This window comes from Eleutherodactylus coqui, chromosome 3 (assembly GCF_035609145.1).
Source record: "Eleutherodactylus coqui strain aEleCoq1 chromosome 3, aEleCoq1.hap1, whole genome shotgun sequence".
NCBI lineage: Eukaryota > Metazoa > Chordata > Amphibia > Anura > Eleutherodactylidae > Eleutherodactylus > Eleutherodactylus coqui.
The window spans coordinates 202124600-202146960 of record NC_089839.1 but is presented as its reverse complement, the minus strand read 5'-3'; the positions used below and the strand labels follow the sequence as shown (position 1 = coordinate 202146960).

The 22361-nt window shown below is 43.4% G+C and overlaps 1 protein-coding gene across 1 annotated transcript in view; it reads left to right on the top strand.

Annotated features, from left to right (window-relative positions):
* CELSR3 (cadherin EGF LAG seven-pass G-type receptor 3) overlaps positions 1–22361 on the top strand; it is a 200665-nt gene that overhangs the window by 120510 nt on the left and 57794 nt on the right. Inside the window, exons 23-36 of the mRNA XM_066594934.1 lie at positions 824–991; positions 1073–1199; positions 1941–2147; positions 4321–4495; positions 4612–4724; positions 5990–6069; positions 6814–6940; positions 10917–11036; positions 11125–11261; positions 11583–11692; positions 12442–12615; positions 12862–13056; positions 14123–15239; positions 16531–16646. Of these exons, the coding sequence (XP_066451031.1) occupies positions 824–991; positions 1073–1199; positions 1941–2147; positions 4321–4495; positions 4612–4724; positions 5990–6069; positions 6814–6940; positions 10917–11036; positions 11125–11261; positions 11583–11692; positions 12442–12615; positions 12862–13056; positions 14123–15239; positions 16531–16646 (2966 nt within the window). The remainder of the gene's footprint in view (positions 1–823; positions 992–1072; positions 1200–1940; positions 2148–4320; positions 4496–4611; positions 4725–5989; positions 6070–6813; positions 6941–10916; positions 11037–11124; positions 11262–11582; positions 11693–12441; positions 12616–12861; positions 13057–14122; positions 15240–16530; positions 16647–22361) is intronic.

The window sequence follows — 22361 nt, the reverse complement described above, 5'->3', positions numbered from 1 at the left end:
CACCGATGAGCCTTTGCAATCCTGCTTAGTGTAGGAAAACAAAGTGTTCCTCAAAATGTTAATAATCAATGTTAAATGTGTATATCTCGTAAATGGTTAAAAAAAGCTTTTAAATGTGCGTCCAGAATAAAGTAAACAGATAGAAATATATATCTTTTAAACATTTTTACAGTATGTTTGCACATATTTGAGATATTGCAATTGAAATGTAAAAAAATGACTTTTTTACATTTTCCCAATTTTGGCGCTTTTAATAAATATACTCAAACTCTATTGGTCTATTTTCAGCACCCACATGAAGAACAATATGTGGCAAAAAAAACATTGTCAGAATCACTTGGATATGCAAAACCTTTACAGAGTTATTCTATGTTAAAGTGACACATGTCAGATTCCCAAAATTTGGCCTGGTCATTAAGGCTCAAACAGGCCTGGTCACTAAGGGGTTTGAAGTAGAACGTCCTTTCCCTGCAGAATGCACAGAACTCATCCTAAACTGTAGAGGGGTTAAGCTGAGCAATCCAGAAATGTTAATGTTAAAATTTTGCTCGCCCATGCCACTCCCTAAATTAGCGCCGTCTTTACCCCTCTCCCTTCACCAGGGAGCACAATGACTTCTCTCTATAGATGATTAATACAATGTCAGTTTAACCTTTTTAATACAATAAAGTGGCAGTCTGCATCCTATTGTTGCCGGATGTTGCAAATTTACAACCGCAAGCCGGAGCTGGAATACTTAGAGTTTTAATCCCACATAACCTGGCAAGGCACAGGCTGCAGATCACATAATAAATGGTCAACAAGGTTTGTTTGCTTTCTTAAGGCTTCCTAAGAATCCGGTGATGAATACACCCATCGTGAGTGTGTCCGTCCTCAGAGACCAGACCTTTATCCGTGGAGATTTGAAGAGACCATTGATAATAGACTTTCAACTGCTGGAAACGGTTAACAGAAGCAAGCCCATCTGCGTACAGTGGAATCACACAACCCAGTATGTCACCTCCTCTCTATATACGGTATAAATATATATACGTACAATTTTTTACACCTTCCTCTTATCTTATGCTTTCAGAATAGACCAACCAGGGAGCTGGACAGCTAAGGACTGTGAACTGATCTTCAGGAACACAACACATGTGCGCTGCCAGTGCTCCCAGTTTGGTAGTTTTGGGGTTCTTATGGATGGTTCTCATCGAGAGGTAAATTAACTGAATTGTCCTTATTATTGCATCCCCACTGCTTTCTATATCTCATGAAAAAAAGGCTCAAAGATTAAGAATAGTAATACAGTGAACGCCCCTTTATTAGAGACCCTAATCTTATCACGATTGGCGCTTCCCCAGTATAGAAATTCTCCCCGTGACCCCGGAGTGCAGCATAAAATCATGAGACAAGTTTTTCGTAGATCAGTTTCAGTGTGAATCCACATTAGATGGGAAAATCCAGCAATCTGGGTGACTTCTAAAGAGGCCTGGCATATCCTGGCTCCTGTGATACCTGTGGATTGACACCATGATCAATTGCTGCGGTTCTGAAAGCCAAGGAGCTCCAATGCGCTACTAGATGGGGTCAGTAATATAGTGGCATTCAGTGTACAGTTAATTGAAGGTTACCATATGGCTCGGTTTCCCAGCATTTCCTGCTATTATCTAGCATTATACTGCAGTTTATAAAGCATTAGTAGTAGTTACAATTTTGGCACAAACCAAAATGCTATCTTTGTGAATTTTATATGTTCTCTATGTTGTGGTCTCGGATTGTCTACCATTGTAAGAAAAGCTTCAAATGACTGTAATAATCATTATTATATGGAACGTTGCTGTGTAGATTGCAGTACCTGTGTTCATCTTTTGGTAGTATATGTCTAAGGAACTTTCCTGTGACTTGTAATACTCCTAGAATTGTATAACGTATCCTCTTTTTTAAAAAAAATGAAATAGCAAATGGAGGGCGATCTGGAGACCCTGGCCATTGTGTCTTACACCTGCGTGTCCATCTCACTGGCGGCTCTTCTGTCAGCATTTGCGATCTTGGTATCTCTGAAGGGAATGAAATCCAACACCCGAGGAATCCACTCTAATATCGCTGCCGCAATTTTTTTCTCCGAGCTTGTGTTTCTATTAGGCATCAACAGCACGGAAAACGAGGTAAGAGAACAGAGATGAATCTGTGTTTTCCCACAGGGTCTTAAAGGGGTATTCCAGGCTTTTATTGATGACCTTTCCTGAGGATAGGTCATCTATAGCTGATCAGCAGGTTTCCACAGTACGGGTCTCCTCCGGCCTGCTGTCAGTGTGCAGATATCATCATTGGTGATCATGGCTGGACATGTAATAGAATGTATCACTCCTATTGATTTTAATGAGTGAAGCCAACTGTTACACTTCCGGCCCTGATCACCGATGATGACGTGGATCTAGGAATCTGCTGATCGGCAGGAATCCTGAGGGACGGGACACTGTCAATCAGCTATTAATGGCCTATTTTCAGGATAGGTCATCAATAATAAAAACCTGGAATACCCCTTTAATTTCAATTCCATTAGCGCCTATTACTCAGCTTTCCTAGACTCCTAAATGGAGCATCTACCCTGTTATGCATGGATATATCATACAGAACTACACCAGTGGAAATTGAAAGTGTTACACGCAGAAGAAATTGGTGGAATATCATGAAGCATGGTAACATAATACAGACTGATACCCATAGCATGATAGCAAATTGGAATGAATCAGACAGTGTTTATTACTGTTGGGTACGGGTTCAGTAAGACGTGTGCCCACCATGAGCACCTATACACTCTAGGATCCTTGCAGGCACTAAATCAGTAAGTGTTCGGATGTCTTGTTAGGGTATGTCTCTCCGTGCCTGCATGACTTGTGCAGTCAGTTGTGGTACAGTTTGTGGTTGGTGGCCGTGTGACGTAATGCGTCTACTTATGGCATCCCAGACATGCAGACTATTGGTGAGTAAATCTGGGAACTGTGCGGGCTAATCCATGGTTGTGACACCTTGCAAAGCTTGCCTTGTGATGTCTGCAGTATGTGGACAGGTTTATCCTGTTAGAAGATACCATTTTGGATGGTGGTCATGAAGGGTATGACAACAAGGTGTAGCACTCTGTCCACATATGAGCAGGCAGTCATTGTGCCATCAACAACCCCCATCTCCATCCTCCTGTCATAATTGATTGTCCCCCAAACCATGTGTGGCACTCTGAAATCACAGCAGGGTGGGCACTTTCTCCAAGATGCCGATCCGGAGACAGTATTGGAACTCGTCACCTAACACAACTGTTCTCCATTCATGTGTCCAGTTGCATCTAGAAGTACACCAGGTTAGTGGTTGCAGGCAGTGAAATCAGGTCAACAGAGCACACTGCATGGGGGTCTGAGAATGCAAGCAATCGGTTTACAATTGTTCGGGGGCGACTCTGACTGCAACCACTGCTCGGATCTCTGCTGCTGTCTCCCTCTACCATCCGCACAATTAGGTGGTTTTCATGTAGCACTGCCCTTTTGTGTGGACCTGTGCCAAGTCTGTGAATACTGGAGCCTTCCTGCGTCCACTGAGTAATTGCTCTCTGTACTGACATTGCACCACAGCCAGTTCTTCGGGAGATTTCATGATATGATGCCCCCATTTAGAACATGCCAATTATCTGACTTCTCTCAGTCAGACACTTGGGTGCAAAGAATTTGAATTCTAAAATTTGGCATTCCTGGTGACAAAGAAGGACCTTCTTACATTACGCACTTTATGACTTTACATACTAATGCACTGACTTCATCCAATTTTTAATTACTTATTTCATAAATTTCCTGCAACTCTAAGGCCCAATGTCCATGGGTGGATTTGTTTTTTTGAAAGATCCGCAACACAAGTGGCCCATAGGGAAGCACCTGAATTAAAGCATGCAGATTTGTTTTACGGAACAAATCGCAGAATGCTCCATTTCAGTGTTCTTGCACGGACGGCTTCCATTGGAAAAGCAAGAGATTTAAAAAAAAAAATCTGGACTGCGAGCTGTGTGGACCATCCGCAGTACAGATAACCCAGAAGTAGAGGGGACGCCGCCTGCACGCACAGGTACGCAGGGTCTTCCACTGCTGCCACGGGCCGGATTCCGTGTGGGATTCTGTACTCAGAATCCGACCCACCCCTGGACATGAGGCCTAAGTGTAAGACTTCCAATTTCCACTACTATAGATAGATTTGCTATTTGGAACTCTTAGCCTGGGTTCTCACACGATTCCCGGCGGAAATTTCGCGGTTTGAGCATAATAAATGGCTTGTTCTGTTCCTTTATATTCCTCTTAGTTCCTCTGCACCGTGATCGCCATCCTGCTTCATTACTACTTCTTGTGCACATTCGCCTGGTTATTTGTGGACGGTCTCCATATTTACCGCATGCAGACAGAAGTCAGGAACATTAACTACGGAGCCATGAGGTTTTACCATGCCATCGGATGGGGGGTTCCAGCCATTATTACAGGTACAGTAGATATCTTATAAGGATCAATGATATGGGCTTGGGGGATCACAATGGGCACTGGACATGCTGCACAATGCACTCATGGTGCAGATCATAATCAGTGCTTTTCCTTCCAGGTTTGGCAGTGGGACTCGACCCCGAAGGTTATGGGAACCCAGACTTTTGCTGGATCTCAATCCATGACAAGCTTGTGTGGAGTTTTGCTGGACCCGTCGCTATTGTCATTGTGGTGAATATTTCTCCATTACTAATAAAGACAAAGAACCTACAAGCTCAAGTTCACACGGGGGGGATGTGTCGCAGATTTTCTATGTGCTCTTTCTGCTATTGTAGCAGTAATATGGATGAGATTTTCAAAATCTGCACTAAGGGTGGGCAATGTTCCTGTGCGAGTTCTGTCCAACTCTGAGCTGAACCGAACTCACATGGGAAAGAATCTATTCATTCTAATGGGGTCATTCACACATGAAATTTTAATCTCGGGCCGATTAGTCTGATTTTAAAGAATCACTGCATGTCCTATTTTTAGGCAATTCTTGTTCAAGAATCACCCATTATTTTCTAATGGAGTGTAAATAAATGGATTGCAGTCGCTAGCCATGCAAGTGCGATCTGTTTTTAAAGCATTTTACTATTGGAACCATATGTGTTTTTTTCCATGCACATTAAAAAACGAATGTAAATCTCATGGATATCCCACGTTTTTATTGCATGAAAAAAATTGCTGTGAAATTGCAGGTAATATGGTCATTTTTTTCACTGACCTACATGTGAATACCCACTAAGTCAGTGCAGAAATTATCTGCGATGCGGAATTTAAATCCGCACCATGACAATTTTTAGCATAGATTTGTTGCAGAAGACGTGCCGATTTCAACGGAGAGACCAAAATTTCCACAGCAAATTTTACACAAAGAAAATATGGAAATCATCTGCAGCAAAATACACAACAGTTCAGCAACAGCAGCCACAAATTCCTAAGGGATTGTGGGGGTATCAGCAGCGAGACCACCTGATAACACCACTAGGGGAATCTTATATACAGATATATACAGCCCTTGCTAAGGGAATTCCCTGTATATAGATATACATATCCACCACTAGGGGGATCTCATGGTATACAGATATATACAGCTACCACTAGGAGGAGCTCACTACATAAAGATATATATACAGCCATCAATAAGAGTAACTCGCTATATACAGATATACACATCCACCACTAGGGGGATCTCGCTGTATAAAGATAAATACAACCATTACAAAAGGGAAGCTCACTGCATACCGCTATGTACAGCTATCACTAGGAGGAGCTCACTACATACAGCAATATACAGGAGGAGTTCACTGTATACAGACATACACAGCCACCAGTAAGGAGAGCTCACTAAGTAGAATAGGGGATAAAAGTGTTTTCTGGGAAAACCCCTTTAGTGTGGCCAATCCCTTTAAGAGTCTTGTGCAGTCCTGCTTCTTGTTTTTGTCTTGTTTTAGATTAATGGCGTTATGTTCCTCATGGTGGCCAAACTCGTCTGTGCTCCCGGACAAAAGGAAACCAAGAAGAAATCTGTGCTGTAAGTGTATGGGGGGGTTCACTATTATATTATACACTCCAGGCAATGCCGATACACTGGGGCAGATTTACTAACACCTAAGGCTTCATTCACATTAGCATATAGGATTCTGTTTTGCTTCTCCATTATGGAAACAGGAAAATAGAATCCACTAGCCAAACGGATCTGTCTTATGACGGAACCGACCGGCACTGAACAAATAACGGGGTTCGTTCAGTTTCCGTCTGGCATTTTACAGGAAAAAATACAGTGCGCTCGGCTGTTTCTGTAGCGCCTATTCACTTCAAAGAGACCTATGGAAAAAGCGCTCGACTCTTTCCGACAGATGGATGGTACAGAGTACTGGATTTTACCATTTCCGCCATGAAAAGCCAAGATGGGAATACCCTTTTAATGGGTCCGAGTTTTATCAGCTTCTTACTTGGAGACAACTCGACCGTTAAAACGATCCGTGTGAATAAGCCCCAATAAGTTCATGACGGATCAACTATCCATGTAATAGAGAAGTTATGTATCATAGATATGTGTAGTTTTGCCTGGGAAGAATTGGCAAAAAGCTCACATAGAATGAATATGGTGTCCCCTTCCCTGGTGTGTGTCCCCGCCCCTTCCCAATGACCTTACAGTGCATGCTACAGAAGTGGCCCCCTCTATACAGAATACATGAAGAATGTATTAATGTTCTCTTTCCTAGTGTAACCTCCATGTCTGTGCTCTCTGCTGCTTCTTCCTGTCTCCCTGTAGCATGACTATCCGGAGCTCCTTCATTCTCCTCCTGTTTATCAGCACTGCCTGGCTATTCGGTCTGCTGGCTGTTAATAACAGCATTCTGGCCTTTCACTACCTCTATGTTCTCCTCTGCAGCCTGCAGGTAAAAGTACTTCCTACAGCTCAAGTCACACAAACACTACATATCCAGGACAGACTGTATCTGACCGTGCTCATTGCTTATCAGACTGTATATAATAGATGGGGCAATGAAATGCTGACAGTGCATATTATACGTACATGTACACGATCCTACCAAACATAATTGGACACCTGAGCAAGAATCAAAAGTAGTATTTACGTCCATATGTTACTACTTAGTGGGGCTCCTTTGTCCCTAAAGACATTGGATACACTCCATGGCATACTTTCTAGTAACATCTGATACACGTTAGCTGGTATTTCCCTCCATCCATCCTGCAAAGGTCTGTCGAGTTCTCTCAAAGAAGATTCATTGGTATATGTATAATGGTACAAGCAGCATCATCATTGGACAGTTGATCAATGTAAGAATGCGCTATGGAGTGGCGAATCACGCTACTCCATCTTCACATCAGGTGGACGTATCTAGGTGTTGGGTAAGCCTGAGGAACATCTCCTGAGTGTGTTATGCCAACAGTTAAGTATGGCGGAGGTTCAGTTATGGTCAAGGGATGTTTTACGTGACATGGTCTCGGTCCATTGGTTGTAGTGACAACAACCATGAACATGAAGGTATACCTTAACATTCTAGACAATAATGTGCTGCCGACAATGTGGTAATACTCTGGGAATGGTCAGCCATACTTCCAACAAGACAACGTGCCTTGTCACAAATCCAATGCTGTTTTACATTGGTTTGAGGATATGGATGCTCCATGATTGGACTGGCTGCACAGAGTCACAACCTTAACTCTACTGAATATATATGGGACAAACTGAAATGTCAGGAAATATAAAATATATTGATAAGACCGAACTCTCATGAAGATATATGCTCGTGTACATAAATAAACCTATGGTGCAGGGAGTCCGTCTAATGGATAGACCCCCACACACCAAAAGTCTAGTTCAGCCTTATTCGGATGAGTAACGTTATGGGATCCCTGTCCTCTGGTGATAGGGAGAGCATCAGCCAGATACTCAAGATAAACTCTTCCGCGTTTGTGGAGAAAAATATAACAATGTGTAAAGAAGAGCTGCGACTCTAGGTAAATGTGAAGAGATTAATGTTGTGGTACAGGAAGAAATCTGGAGTACTTAAGCTGCGGACCTAAGTCCGCAGTCCACGAGTGGAGAATCATAGCGATGCTTTGTTTGCCGGATTCAAATCGTGGCATGCCGCGATTCTCCACAGTGAGCCTATCTATTAGATAGGCTCTTCACGGAGACCTGTCAGTGCTCCCCCCTTCTCCCCCGTGGCGGAATATCACTAGCAATGTTTCGTCACGGCCATGAACAGGCAGCCTTACCTCCTGTGAGGAGACTCCTTGTTTAAGAGAGAACTCCTCTATGTTCAAGTTTGCTTGTGATAGCGCTTAGTTAGGCGCCCGTGACGCAGGTAGTTGGTTTAGAGATGCTTTATTCAAAAAAGACAGTAGGTCAGGGGGATTCCTTCAATATGACTCTCCGACGCATTTCGGAGGCATAACTACCTACTTTTTTAAGGGTCAGGAAATATGAACAGCATCCATCGTCTTTAAGAGAACTCGACAGACGTTTGCAGGATGAATGAAGGGAAATATCAGCTGAAGTGCACCAGACATTAGTAGAAAGCATGCCATGGAGAGTATCTGATGTCATTAGGGCCAAAGGAGTCCCACTAAGTCTTATGATATGGAAATAAATACTGCTGTGATTCATACTCAGGGGTCCAATTACTTTTGGTAGGATAGTGTATTACTGAGTTGGCATTGTATATGATTATATAAATATTAAAGGTTGTTTCCATCTAGAAAGCTCAAACTAATGGACTGTCCCTGTAAAATAGCAAGGCCTCACCTACGGATGTATATCAGGGATCTCGTCTAAGGTTCTGAATTCACATTGGGGGGTCGGACACAGTACCAAAGAGTCTATATTGTAGAGAAACAACCGTAGTTGTCTGGTGAAGTGCTAGCTATACACTGAATGGCCCCTTTATAAGAGCCACGGCCCTCTCACCATTGGCGCTTCCCTGAATGGAAATTCTCCCCGTGACCTCAGAGTGCAGCATAAAATCAGGTGACAAGTTTTCCGTGGATCAGTTTCAGTGTGAATCCACATTAGATGGGAAAATCCAGCGATCTGAGAGTCCCAACTAGACCTGGTCATCGGTGCTAGACTAGCCGGGGCCGGGATTTTACTGCCAAGCACATGAGGTTTTCTTGTGTGACGGTGTGGAGAGTATACCGAGCATGGCATGAACGAGGAAACGTCCAGCAAAAGGGGATCCTGTGAACGTAAACAACTTGTCACCAAAAGGGGTGAGAGGAGGATGTCAGGAATCATTCTGATGAATAGCTGCTGCACAGTCAGGAGCAGCTACATACTTTAATTGTCGTTCCTTAGCACAAATGATTTAGAACAGCAGGCAACCAGTTCCAGCGCCATTGTGTTTAAGGGCTCATTCAGATGGCTGTATGCAAATTGCATCCGGGAATGCTAGGTGCAACTTGCATCGGACAGTACATAGAAACCCATCTGTGTGCTGTCCAGTCCGCAGGGACATTGAACATTGCACGTCCTATTGTCATCCATGATATGGACAAGAATAGGACATGCAGTGATTTTTTTATTCACACAGACCATTGATCTGGGTAAAAAAGTGCTTATGTGAATATCCTAACAGACTATAACATGTCCATGTGCTGTCTGTGAAATATGCAGAAAGCACATGGATGAAAAATACGGACGCCTGAATAGGGCTTAACAGAAACCAAAAGGCGAGACTCCAGCAGGAAAAGTACGCAAAATCGATATAAATGAGCAGCGGAAAAGCATCACCTGGTCAGATGGATCCAGATTTTTGTCGCTCTGTGCTGATAGGGGGCCAGAATTTGGCGCAAGCAGCATGAATCGATGACCCCTTTCTGTAAGCTGGTCAGAACATATCAGCACCGCAATGTAATCTGTGACGATTATAAGAACCTTCCTGTCCGCAGGGGCCGATATTCCTGAAGATTAATTTCATCACCTAGTGGAGTCTAGGTCACTACAAATTGCTGCCATTCTGAAAGCCAAAGGAGTCCAACGCGCTACTAGATGAGGGGCTCTAATAAAAGGACCATTCAGCGTATGTGAATGCTAAGACCCTGCAAATAGTATGATCTGAGGAAATACCCAAAGACTTAACCCTTTCCAATCCACTGTCTGACGTTTGAAGACCTTATGATTTAAGGCTGTACAGCTTGATGTTGGAAGACGTCCATCGGGGTTCTCTTACTGTATATTGCCAACCTGTCGGAGCCTATCCAACATGTCACCTCATGCAGTACTGGCTTTAGCCAGCATATAGCACTGTTGTATTACGGCAGAAAAAGAGTAAGCCCCAAGGAAAACCAGGGTACAAATTGGATTGGAAAGGGTTAATCCAACAATTTGGGAAGATTGTGAGAAACGTCCGACTTGAAGATGTGACCCTCCTGTATAACATGTCCCTGTAGTATTATGCCAACTTCCATTATCCCCTCACTACTTTACCCCTACACATCATTGCTATGTCCTTACGTCAGCACTTAGCATCTACGTACTACTACCATGTCTTCATGAGCTGTCTATGTGCCTCTACATATCCTTCCTATATTCTTACATGCTGCCACTGTCTCTATGTATTCATGTACTACTAGTGTACGCATTCTGTTTGTCACCACTACATCCTTATATACTGTATACAATGTGCCATCACTCTAACCTTATATGCCATTACATTAGATTGCCCCCATCTGATGCTCCTTCACCCCTACATGCCATTATCGGACCTATGTTACCCTTATACCAGACGTATCTGTGTCCCGTTTACCATCACTGCCCTGAATACCATTGTATTCTCCCACGCGCTTCTCACTTCCACCATTGTATAACGTATGAATCCAGCTAAGTAACATCTAATGGTCCCACAGGGTCTGGCGGTGCTGGTTATTTTCTGTGTACTTAACGAAGAAGTCCAAGAGGGTTGGAAAATTGTATGTCTTGGCAAGAAGAGTCAGGGAGAGGAGTCGGCCAGACAAGCTCCGATGGGGGTAATACTCAGTATTTGCTGTTGTACTGTTATTAGTAGCATCCATCTTGTGAGATATAAATCTCATTTCTTTTCTTCTTTACCTCCAGGGTCCCAACGCTTATAATAACACGGCATTATTCGAGGAGAGCGGGCTGATCAGGATCACATTAGGAGCGTCTACAGTGTCCTCTGTGAGCAGCGTGCGCACCGCACGTACCCACTCCAGTCACAGGGCCTATCTGAGGTAGAGCATCTCACTACACCTGATTATGGCATTGATAACTGATAAGTGATTGCCCATAAGATAGTCCATCAGTGTTTGATTGGTTGGAGTCTGACTTATGGGAACCCTGTTGATCAGTACAATGAATGCAATCACTTTGTCCCCTTCTTTGTATAGTTTGACTAAATAAGCCCCGTGTCTTCAGCTCATCCCACTTGTGATGAAATTTGGGGGGGGCCTGGAGATCGGATGCCACTAATCACACACTGAACGCCTATCCTAGGTTACAGTATCGGAGAATCCCTTTAAAATAATTCATTTTTTTCCTTGGTTTTCTTACAGGGAGAATATTGCAGCTCGCCAAGGATCTGCCAAAGATCATAGTCTTCTGAGTCATCACTCCGGTCCTACTGATCTAGACATGGCAATGTTTCATCGAGATGCTGGGGGAGGTAAAGAGACCACCATGTATAGAAGTAAGGTTATATGAGCCTGATACGGTCATGTTCAGACAGTGGATATACAGATTTTTCCACATGGATTCCGCCTCTAAAAACAGTGGTAGAAATCTGCCGCTAAGCCTTGTATATCTGTCACTTATATGGCAGCAGGTCCTGTGAATGGGCTTAGTCTGCTTGTGGAATATCCGATATGATTTCACATGGATCCATGTTAAAAGTGACATGTCCTCAGGATAGGTTATCAGTTTCCGATCAGTGGGGATGCGCATCCTCAGGATGCTTGAAGAAGCTGTGGCACTCTTCTCAGGCCAGTTTTGTCACCTTCATTCGTCACTTGGCCTGACAGCAGTTCAGTCTCATTCAATTAAATAGAATTGAGCTGCTATACTAGGCACTGCTACTACAAAATGTACAGCGCTGTGCTTGGTATGCATTGAGGAGGCTGTGGCGCTTACCCAAGTGCTGTAGCCTTCTTCAGATAGCGGATCGGCAGGGACCCCGAGTGGTGGTCCCCACCAATTGGATTTTGATGACCTATCCTGAGAATAGGTCATCAGTATCCCAGACTCGGAACACCCCCTTAAAAGGTGTCACTAGGCATACTAATATTAGGGGCATCTATCTTATATATACCCCTACATTTCAGATCCTGCATGGTGATACGTCCCCTATAGTTTGGCTATGTACATTTATTTAACCCTCATGAAAATATTAAGCGTTAATAACTGTTATCTCACTAGAACAAGATTCTGATTCGGACAGTGACCTGTCATTGGATGAGGAGCGCAGCCTGTCTATCCCGTCATCGGAGAGTGAGGAAAATGTCCGCCCCCGAAGTAGGTTCCCGCGTCAGTTCAAGCGGGCAGCTCACAGTGAAAGACTCCTCACCAACCCATCAAATCACAGTCCTAAAGGTGACAACAGAACTTGATATTCATCTCCATTGGAACTTGTCAAAAATGTTACATGAAACCAAGGGTCTGGGGAGGCGAGTGCAAGGTTTATTTCAGATAGTGTCCTGAATACAAAGTACCATATTGCAATGAAATCTGTACTATTTCACAGCAAGGATATAACGATCATAGGCCCGAAATTCTGTTTGTATGGAACATACAGCTTATCCAATAACATACTTAGTAGATGCTTCTCTTTTCTTACAGATATGGATGGAAATGACTTAATGTCCTATTGGCCGGCTCTGGGGGACACAGAGGTGCAGCCAAACTCATTGCAGAAATGGGGGTCCGAGAGGAAACTTGGTCTTGATCTTAACAAAGATGCAGCTAACAATAACCAGCCAGATCTGACCAGCGGGGATGAAAATTCCCTCACCCACTCCCATAGGCAGAGAAAGGGTAAGTCATTTGGGGGGGTCATAAGCTAATTGGACTTTCACAAATACATTAAATGTGTATGCATGTTTATGGTGGCATTGTTCTTCAAAAGGGTGATTCTATCTGGAGAACTCCTTTCCCTTTATCCTACTGGAGCATATGAATTTCATAACGAGTGGATTCCATGCTGGCAAACTCAACATAGTAATGCAGCAGGCGTGGATCCACTGTGCCATGGACTGATTTGACTATGGGCTATTTCCAAGGACTGTTCCAAGAGGGCCCTGGTCTTCACGCTTGAACCCCTCTTTGAGGAATCTTGTCTTTAATGCAGTTAATCTCATGATTGTTGGCTCAGGAGTAGTCTCAATTCTGTGACAGGTGACCCAATCAGTTGACAAGGCACTGGAGTGTGGTACCGAGGGATCAGGCTACGACAGAGTCAGATAATGGGCTGAAGTCAGGGCAGGTAGAGTTCAAGAAAGCTGGATATACAGGCTGAGGGTCCAAACCGGGAAGGATACCAAACTCATTTGCTTAGAACACTTGAAACTTTGAGTGGGTTGGGATATGTTGGTGACAGGAAAGCAGTGACTGCACACTGGTCCTATATATGGTAGGTTGAGTACGCTTGCACCCTTCCGAGTCCAGGTATTCACAGGGCAAATGGTGTGGCACCGGTCGTACAGCAGATGGGAAGGCAGAAGAACCCAGTGACCAGCAGCAGAGCGAGGTGAGAGAAGGCACATTGGTCACAGACAGCAGTCATCACAGGCATGACCCAGTACGATAATTAAATGGGCTAGTGTAAATGACTGTATAGAGCATCCCTCAGCGGTAATAGCTGATCACCAGTAGTTAGAGAAATCAAACCTGCTCCTCAGAGAATGGCTCTACTCTAAGAAGGGAAGGTCTAGTTGGGACAAACTCCTTGGGAGTTGTGATTACATGTAAATTAGTAAAGACAAACATTTTCAGCAGGAGCTTGGTAACACAGAACATACTAGAAACCCTTTAAGATTTCCACAATTGACTTTTCAAAAATATATTTCCTAATTGCCACTTATGTTGTATTTTTACTACTCAGGAATCTTGAAGAATCGCCTTCAGTATCCACCAGGTTTGCCGTCCATGGGTAGGATGACAAATGAATTATCGTGGTATAAGACCTCCACATTGGGCCACAGGGCTGTGCCTGCAGCCTCATATGGCAGAATGTATTCTGGAGCTGGCAGCCTATCTCAGCCGAACAGCAGATACTCTTCCCGAGAGCAGCTTGACATGCTGATGCGAAAGCAGATGTCCCGAGAGCAACTGAGTCGGAATAATTCTCGGGAACTTCTGGAAGCTGTAACCAGCAGACATGGATCTCGAGAACAACTAGATACTATACCCAGCCGGCATGGTTCAAGAGAACATCTGGATATTTCCAGCAGACACGGATCAAGGGAACATTTGGAAAACATATCAAGCCGACACGGTTCTAGAGAACATTTAGACCAGTCCGACGTGAGGAGTGAGAGGAGTCATAATCCGCCTAGAAGGCATGCTTCTAGGGAACACCTGGAAGAGTTACATAGCAGATACGGGTCAAGAGAGCAACTTGACCCTGGGCCAGTAAGAGAGCTTTCTCGAGAATGGGTGAACACTTTGCCAGATAGGCAAATATCTAGGGAGAGAATGGACTCTTTATTAAACAGACATCCTTCTAGGGAACAGCTAGACCTTCAGTCGAGGAGACAGCCTTCCAGAGAGGAACTAGCGTCAACTAGGCAACTGTCGAGGGAACAATTGGACTTTTTATCACGAAGGTCTAATTCCAGAGACCACCTGGACACAGTGCCTAGTACACATTCATGTACAGATAACTTAGAACCTCTTTCTAGAAGGCAACCGTCTAGAGAAAATTCGGAAACTCTTTCAAAAAGGCTTCCATCTAGGGACAACCTTGAACCTCTCTCTAGAAGGCAACCTTCCAGGGAAAATCTAGACACAGTTCCCAGTCGGCATCCGTCTACTGAACAGCTAGATATTCTATCGTCCATCCTCGCTTCATTTAATACATCCGTCCTTTCATCCAATAATTCCGCCCAACAAACAGTGAACCCTTCAGTGCAAAACTCCTCAACCCCATCTATGCTGTGTTCTTCTACACCCCATTCTGCCACTTCACACAGCATATCCGAGATGTCTGCAGAATCTGAGTAAGTCAAGCCTGTCGTTCCATTGAATAATAAAATTAAACGTCCCAACTTTTGTTTGATGAGAGTTCTAGGGCTACAGTTTCTCAAGCTGTCCAGATGGCTACCTACATAAACCCATGTGTTGACTCTAAGGAAAGGCTAAACAAATCCAAAAACGTTGGTGAAAGCAAATGACACTCTCCTTAGTTGCTACTTGTTGCAAAGTTTTTCAGTACATGATATGCTACGTACTCGTCCCATAAAAGACAGCCCTCAGACAGCTATGTCGGCGGAAAAGTAAATGAATTATGATTTTTCGAAAATGGGGAGGAGAAACCAAAAATTGAAAAAAAAGGGCTGCATCATTAAGGGGTTAAAGAGGTTATCCATGGAGGGAAATACATGTCTATTCCAGGTCTCGCCATAGCAGTAACCTCCTTCTGGCCTGGTTTTGATGCTAGGTCACATGGAGTCTTCTTCCTTCCTTTCTTTGTTGGTGACGTCCATGCAGGGGACTGGCTGTTTCAGCTTATTTCAGTAACTAAGCCAACCCTATTCTCTGTCATGGCCAACGTTGAGACAGAAGAGGGCTGCTTAGTTATTAAAAGGAGACAAACAGTCACCACCCTCGTGATGACATCATCAACACAGAGATGGGCAATGAAGACTGCATAACACGTGGACTGACATCAGAACAGGGATGGAATTTAAGGTGTTGGCACCACTGGACCTCAACTGGATTGGGTATTTTCCTCCCTGGATACCCCCTTTAAAGGTGCTGTGCCATGATTGAGAGTAATTCCCCATCCAGAGGATAGGGATTACCTTTCTAATCAGTAGGGGTAACAGTGAAATGAATGGAGCGGCGGTGCGCATGTTTAACTTGCACTACTAGCATATGGAAAACCTTTGGGACCTCTGTTCTCAGGATCTGCGGGGATCCCAGAGGTCGAACCCCCCACTGGTCCGAAAGGTATTCCTTGGTACAATACCTTTAACCTTTTTTATCACCTATCCTTAGGACAGGTGATAATAGTCTGATCAGTGGGGGTCCCCCCACTGATCCAGAGAATGGGCAGCTCATGTCCCCCCACTTCTCTTCACTGCCCCACCCCACCCTCCTGCAATGAGCATAAGATTGAATGAACATGTGGTCACACATACACGGTGCCACTCCATTCATTTTTATTGGGACTTCCAGATACAGACAAGTGCTTGTACTCTGCTATTTCAGTCAGTCCTATTGAAATGTTTAATATGGCACAAGGTATATGAGACTACAGCTCCTTTTAATCTTCTCCTCCCTGTAAAGGGTGCAGCAAGCCCCCATTGAGAGGGAGAGGGGGATCTTTGGATCAATAAGGGCCTCAGTAGTGAGACCCCCAACAATCGGACTTTTATCACCTATCCTGCGGATAGATGATGAAAGTGAATCTCAGTTCATCCCTTTAATTGGTGTTGAGGGAATTGAAACAGTCAAACCCTGTTTCAGGTCAAATTTTGCTAGAAGTTCAGTTTGGCGCAAACCCGCTAAAATGGTGGCTACCACACAACAGAAAGGAGAAGGAGGAAGAATCACATGACCTCAGGGTAGTCCATAATGCCTTCCTTCTCTTCCTCTTCTTCATTTTCCTGCTTTTCTTCCTTTTTTTTTTCCTTTTTTTCTTCCTCTTCTTCCTTCTTCTTCCTTCTTTTTTCCTCAGTTTTCTCTCCTTTCTTCTTCCTCTTTTTAATTCTATTTTTCTTCTCCTCCTCCTTATTCTTCCTCTTCTTCATTAACTTTGCTTTAAAAACAACTGAAATATACTTAAATACACTCCTAGGCAACCTAAGTATGTTATTATAGGCTTTATCTCTCTTAGACAGTGTTATACACCAATTTTAGGGTGAAGTTTTGGTTTTGTTCAAACTAATTGTGACCACACCAAACCAAATCTTTTGCTGAAATTTAGCGAACCAGCCAAACCGAACTTTTCAAGTTCGCTCATCACTACCTTTAATACTAAGGCTCTATAAAGGATTATGCAGAACTGATACTAACCTGTTATTAACTAGTCCCATTTTTTTGTCACCTACTTAAGGTTAGTGAGAAATGATGGTCATTCCTGAAAAATAACCCCATCGGAAGCAGAAGGAGAGGAAGATACTATGGGCAGCTGTGTATGCAAGCACCTGGTTACATATTTGCTAGCAGAGATCTGCAGTCCACTCACCAGCTGGCCTGAGACGTGACTGAGCAGAAGGAGGTCGGGAATCTCAGGTAACCATTGACCAACTGCCATGCCGCAGCCAGGATGGAACATCAACAAGTGCACACACCAAGACGGGAAGGAAGTGTAGCACGGAGCGCTGACGCAACCAAACGCTGTATCTATTGTATCGTCCGAAAAGCTCGCTACGGGAGGCTCCTTTAAATAGATGGTCATCAGGGGAAAGAGAGGGTCTCATGAACTGAAGAGACATTTTTTATACATTTTTGTACGTTTCTAACCAGAGCTAAAAAGGGAAAAAAAACAGAAAATTTTTATCCTTATTTTTAGGAGTAACTTGTCGATGTCATTCCAATGCAGACGCTGTTCTTGTTGAGGGTTGCTTAAGGGGAATATGAGGAAAATGAGATTACGCTTGGACGTTCAAGAAAGTAGTGGAAAGTCCGATGGATTAGGAGGAACCTACTACACAGGGTGAGAGGGAGAAGAATGTGTAATGTAATATGATTGTATAATAAGAAACTATAACAAAGTTACAGCCTGTATTATACTCCAGAGCTGCGCTCAATATTCTGCTAGCGGAGTCACTGTGTACATACATTACTTATCCTGTACTGATACTGAATTACATCCTGTATTATACTGAAGAGCTGCACTCACTATTCTGCTGGTGGGGTCACTATGTAGATACATTACTTATCCTGTACTGATCCACAGTCACATCCAGTATTATACTCCAGAGCTGCACTCACTATTCTGCTGGTGGATTCACTCAGGATCAGTACAGGATAAGTAATGTATGTACACAGTGACTCCACCAGCAGAATAGTGAGTGCAGCTCTGGAGTATAATACAGGATGTAATTTAGGAGCAGTACAGGATAAGTAATGTATGTACACAGCGACTCCACCAGCAGAATAGTGAGTGCAGCTCTGGAGTATTTAACAAGATGTAACTGACGATCAGTACAGGATAAGTAATGTATGTACACAATGACTTCACCAGCAGAAAAGCGAGTACAGCTCTGGAGTATAATAAAAGATGTAACTGAGAATACGTAATGTCATTTATTTTAAAAGTGATTCAACCTCTTACGCAGAATATACCTGTATGTAAGGCTTTATTGAGAACCCGTGTTGGCAGTCGCAACAGATTTCATGGGAAACCAGAACGGAACCTGATGCACCTCATTATAATTTAATGGGGACCGTGAAGTGCTGGTGGTATCTATCTAAAAATGGCTCTGGCGGAACTTGTGGCCTTCTGTATAAAAGGAAGCCACAATTCCAATGGGACCATTAAAGGTAGACATACCCTTCAAAGTTTTAAGCACCCCACTACATACAGTAATGCCCATACTGGGGTGTGTCAGTGAGGACGAGAACTGGTGACATTACCTCCCTGAGGTGTAAGGCTTCCTAATTCATTGGAGACACTTTGTGCCTCGTACCTCATTGATGATGTTATAGTATGATGTTAATTATTGAATCGCTTGCCACCATTCGCAGCCCACAGAGTAGCTGCATTCTGTGTCGGCAATACAGCGGAGTCGGATGCAGGGTTACTTGAAACAAACCTTCAATGGAGCTTTAAGAAATGTTTAATTGTACAAATATTACTGGCGATTTACTTCAAATAAACGTCCGTTTTCTTAAAGAGCTACTTTTATATAATGCTTATCACGTCCAACAATACACCGGTGTAGTCACGTCTCCTCTGCTTCATGCTGCATTTTCCCTGCCTATTGCCAATGAGGGTGAACACTGTCAATAGACTTCCTTAATGGTGAGCCTCTTGTATCCAGTCACAAAGGGGTTAAACTACAATAACTGGCTCAAAATTTGAAACCCATAGTATGCGTCATTTTGTGCCATCGTTAATGGCGGACAGATTTGAAAAAAAGATGTAGGAGAGGGGTGTGGTCAATCAGTTTACAATGGTTCTACCAAATTCGTTATCGACTTGTGCCATTATTATTATTTTTTTTACTGGGGAATTTGTACAGGGTGGCCACACAAAAGTAGCCCGGCACCGCACTCTTCTGAAAGCTGTTTAAAAGAAAATCTGACTTTGTTGCCCCTAGCAACCAATCACAGTACAGCTTTCATTTCTTATACTGCTGAGGTAAAATAAAAGCTGTGCTGTGATTGGTTGCTATGGGCAACAAAGACAGATTTTCTTTTACATGACTTTTATAAGAGTGTCGTGCCCATAGCAACCAATCACAGCACAGCTTTCATTTCCCCTCAGTAGTGTAAGAAATAATAAAAAATCACAGCACAGCTTTCATTTTACCTCAGCAGTATAAGAAATAACAGCCAATCACAACACAGCTTTCATTTCTCCTCAGCAGTATAAGAAATAACAGCCAATCACAACACAGCTTTCATTTCTCCTCAGCAGTATAAGAAATAACAACCAATCACAACACAGCTTTCATTTTACCTCAGCAGTATAAGAAATAACAACCAATCACAGCACAGCTTACATTTTACCTCAGCAGTATAAGAAATAACAGCCAATCACAGCACAGCTTTCATTTCCCCTCAGCAGTATAAGAAATAAAAGCTGCGCTGTGATTGGTTGCTGTGAGCAACAAAGACAGATTTTCTCTTAGCCTTAAGCAGGGTGCGGTGCCGGTCGACTTACCTGTGGTCCCTCCTATATAACACGCATGAGGTAGGTGGCACATGTGTGCTTACTCTGCGCAGTCTATTATGCATCCTGTGTTATTTTGATAAATTGGACACAATTTGCGCCATCTCATTCTCCCTTCTTATAACAGTATTGGTAAATGTCCCCCAGTGTTTTAGCTCCTATTCCTCTTTTTTGACAGTATGTCACATATGTGATCCCTGCAGCAGCCATGTATCCAGATGGCAAGAAAGGGCCTCCTGATCGGGCCGTTTGCCTGATTATTGGCGCATGAACACGTTGCTATTCTTCCGATGAACGAGCAACACTGATTTATTGGGTAATCGCATCTTTCATACAGCACCAAACATTGTTGGCCAGCAGCACAGCTCCCCATGGAAATGGGGGATGTGCTGCCAACAACGCTGAAACAGTATGGGGGACGAACGAGCACAAAGATGATCATCTGTCCGCATACCGTCTGAATCGCCTCTTATGAAGGCAAGACAAACAAGCGCCAATCTCGTTGATCGGAAGTGGTTACATGGCCTAAACTGAACTGTGTTAGAGGACTTCTAAGGGTTTTACTTATTAAAGCGACCCTGGCAAACAAAGATGGCCGCACCAGTTCTCTGACTACACGATGGATACTGTGCATCATAAGGGCCCTTTCACGGGCGGATTGTCTGTCCGTATTCAGTCCCACTGAATTATATTGATGTATATGTTTGTTTATGCAGACCAATGGGGCACATAAAAAAGATTGCAGCATGTTCCGGTCACAGAGCAACATTGCCCAAAAAAACACAGCAAATATGCATTAGGATCCATGTTTATCTGTGCACCCGGTTTTCTGTGGGTTGTGGCAAAACTGACGTTTTTTGGGCCCTGTTGCGGTTTTTTTTTTGCGTGTGTAAAAAATGGATAACACAGATGCAACGCAGGCGTAAAAAAACTCACATAGGCAGCAAAAATGCATGTAACGTGCACATACACACGCAGTGAGAACTGTGCATCAGGTAGTGTCTTAGACTACCTCATGCACACTAGGCTTAGCATGCATTGGTAGTCTGAGAACCAATTCGGCCATCTTTCTTTGTCCAAGACCGGATGGTTGCTTTAAAGATGTTTATCCTCTATCCACATGGTAGCGGATATATTCTATTCACTGTGGATCTGACTTCTGGAACCCCCAATGATCCCAAGACTGGTGCAGCCTCATGTGAATAGAGCAGTGATGCGTATGTGTAATCACCCCTTTATTCACTTTTATGGGATGAAGAAAGATTTCTGAGTGCATTGATCTCTACCTGTACCATAAAATTGCACCGCCACTCCATTCACATGAGACATTCTCATGCAACGATCTCAGAATCGTTGGACCGCAGCAGTCAGACCCTCAGCAATCCAACATTTATCCATGATTCTGTGGCTAGAGATAAATGTCTTTAATAGGAAAACCCATCTAGAGAAGCTCTTTCTCCCCTCTCACAGCAGGAAGTCACAGCCGAATTTGAAGCCCTTATCACTTGATTCTCATCATTTAGCTGCATGGCACCAAAACTCTGCATCTCAGATTCTGAAGCTGAAGAAACTCCTTCATTGAAAATCATCACGTCCTTTTATCAATTTAATGCACTTACAGTCAGAAGGCATGTTTGTGCTGAGAGGAGAAGTTGTGGTTTTGAGTGACGGTGAGAGGGCTTCCAAAAATTGTATCAAAAACATATCTGCATTACAAAAGGTTGTCTTGATATCATTGTTTTGGCTTTCAACTCCTTTAACTATGCTTCTCATATTTTGAAATTGTGTGGGGGCCACAACAGCTAGGCTGCTTGCTGATGGTTTCCACAGCCTCAGAAATTTTTGAAAGACACAACAAACCCCTACTTGGGCACATAGAGAATATCATCTTGATATCCAGGCTGAAGAGAAAATCCATATAAATGACAAAGTGGCTCAGAACTGCATTTTAATATAAAAGAGAGGGGGGGCGCTGTATAACTGGAGGCGCACTTTAAACCAAAAATAAATTAGCGCAGCAGTAAAGAAAGGCCATCAATGAAATCAGGCAAGGGAAAATGCAAGCGTTCATCTGTTCTGATCTCTCAGAATCACTGTTGCCATCATGTCTGCATGTATCAGTATCGCAACAATATGGGGACATCGTGTGCCATAAGGCTCCGGCGCCGTCCATCGGGAATCCCGCAGGATGTTGTGTAAAAAGAAAGAAAAAGTAACCCAACGTATAAATAAAACTATTCATGCAACTCAGAAAATGGTGCAGTATGCTAACATA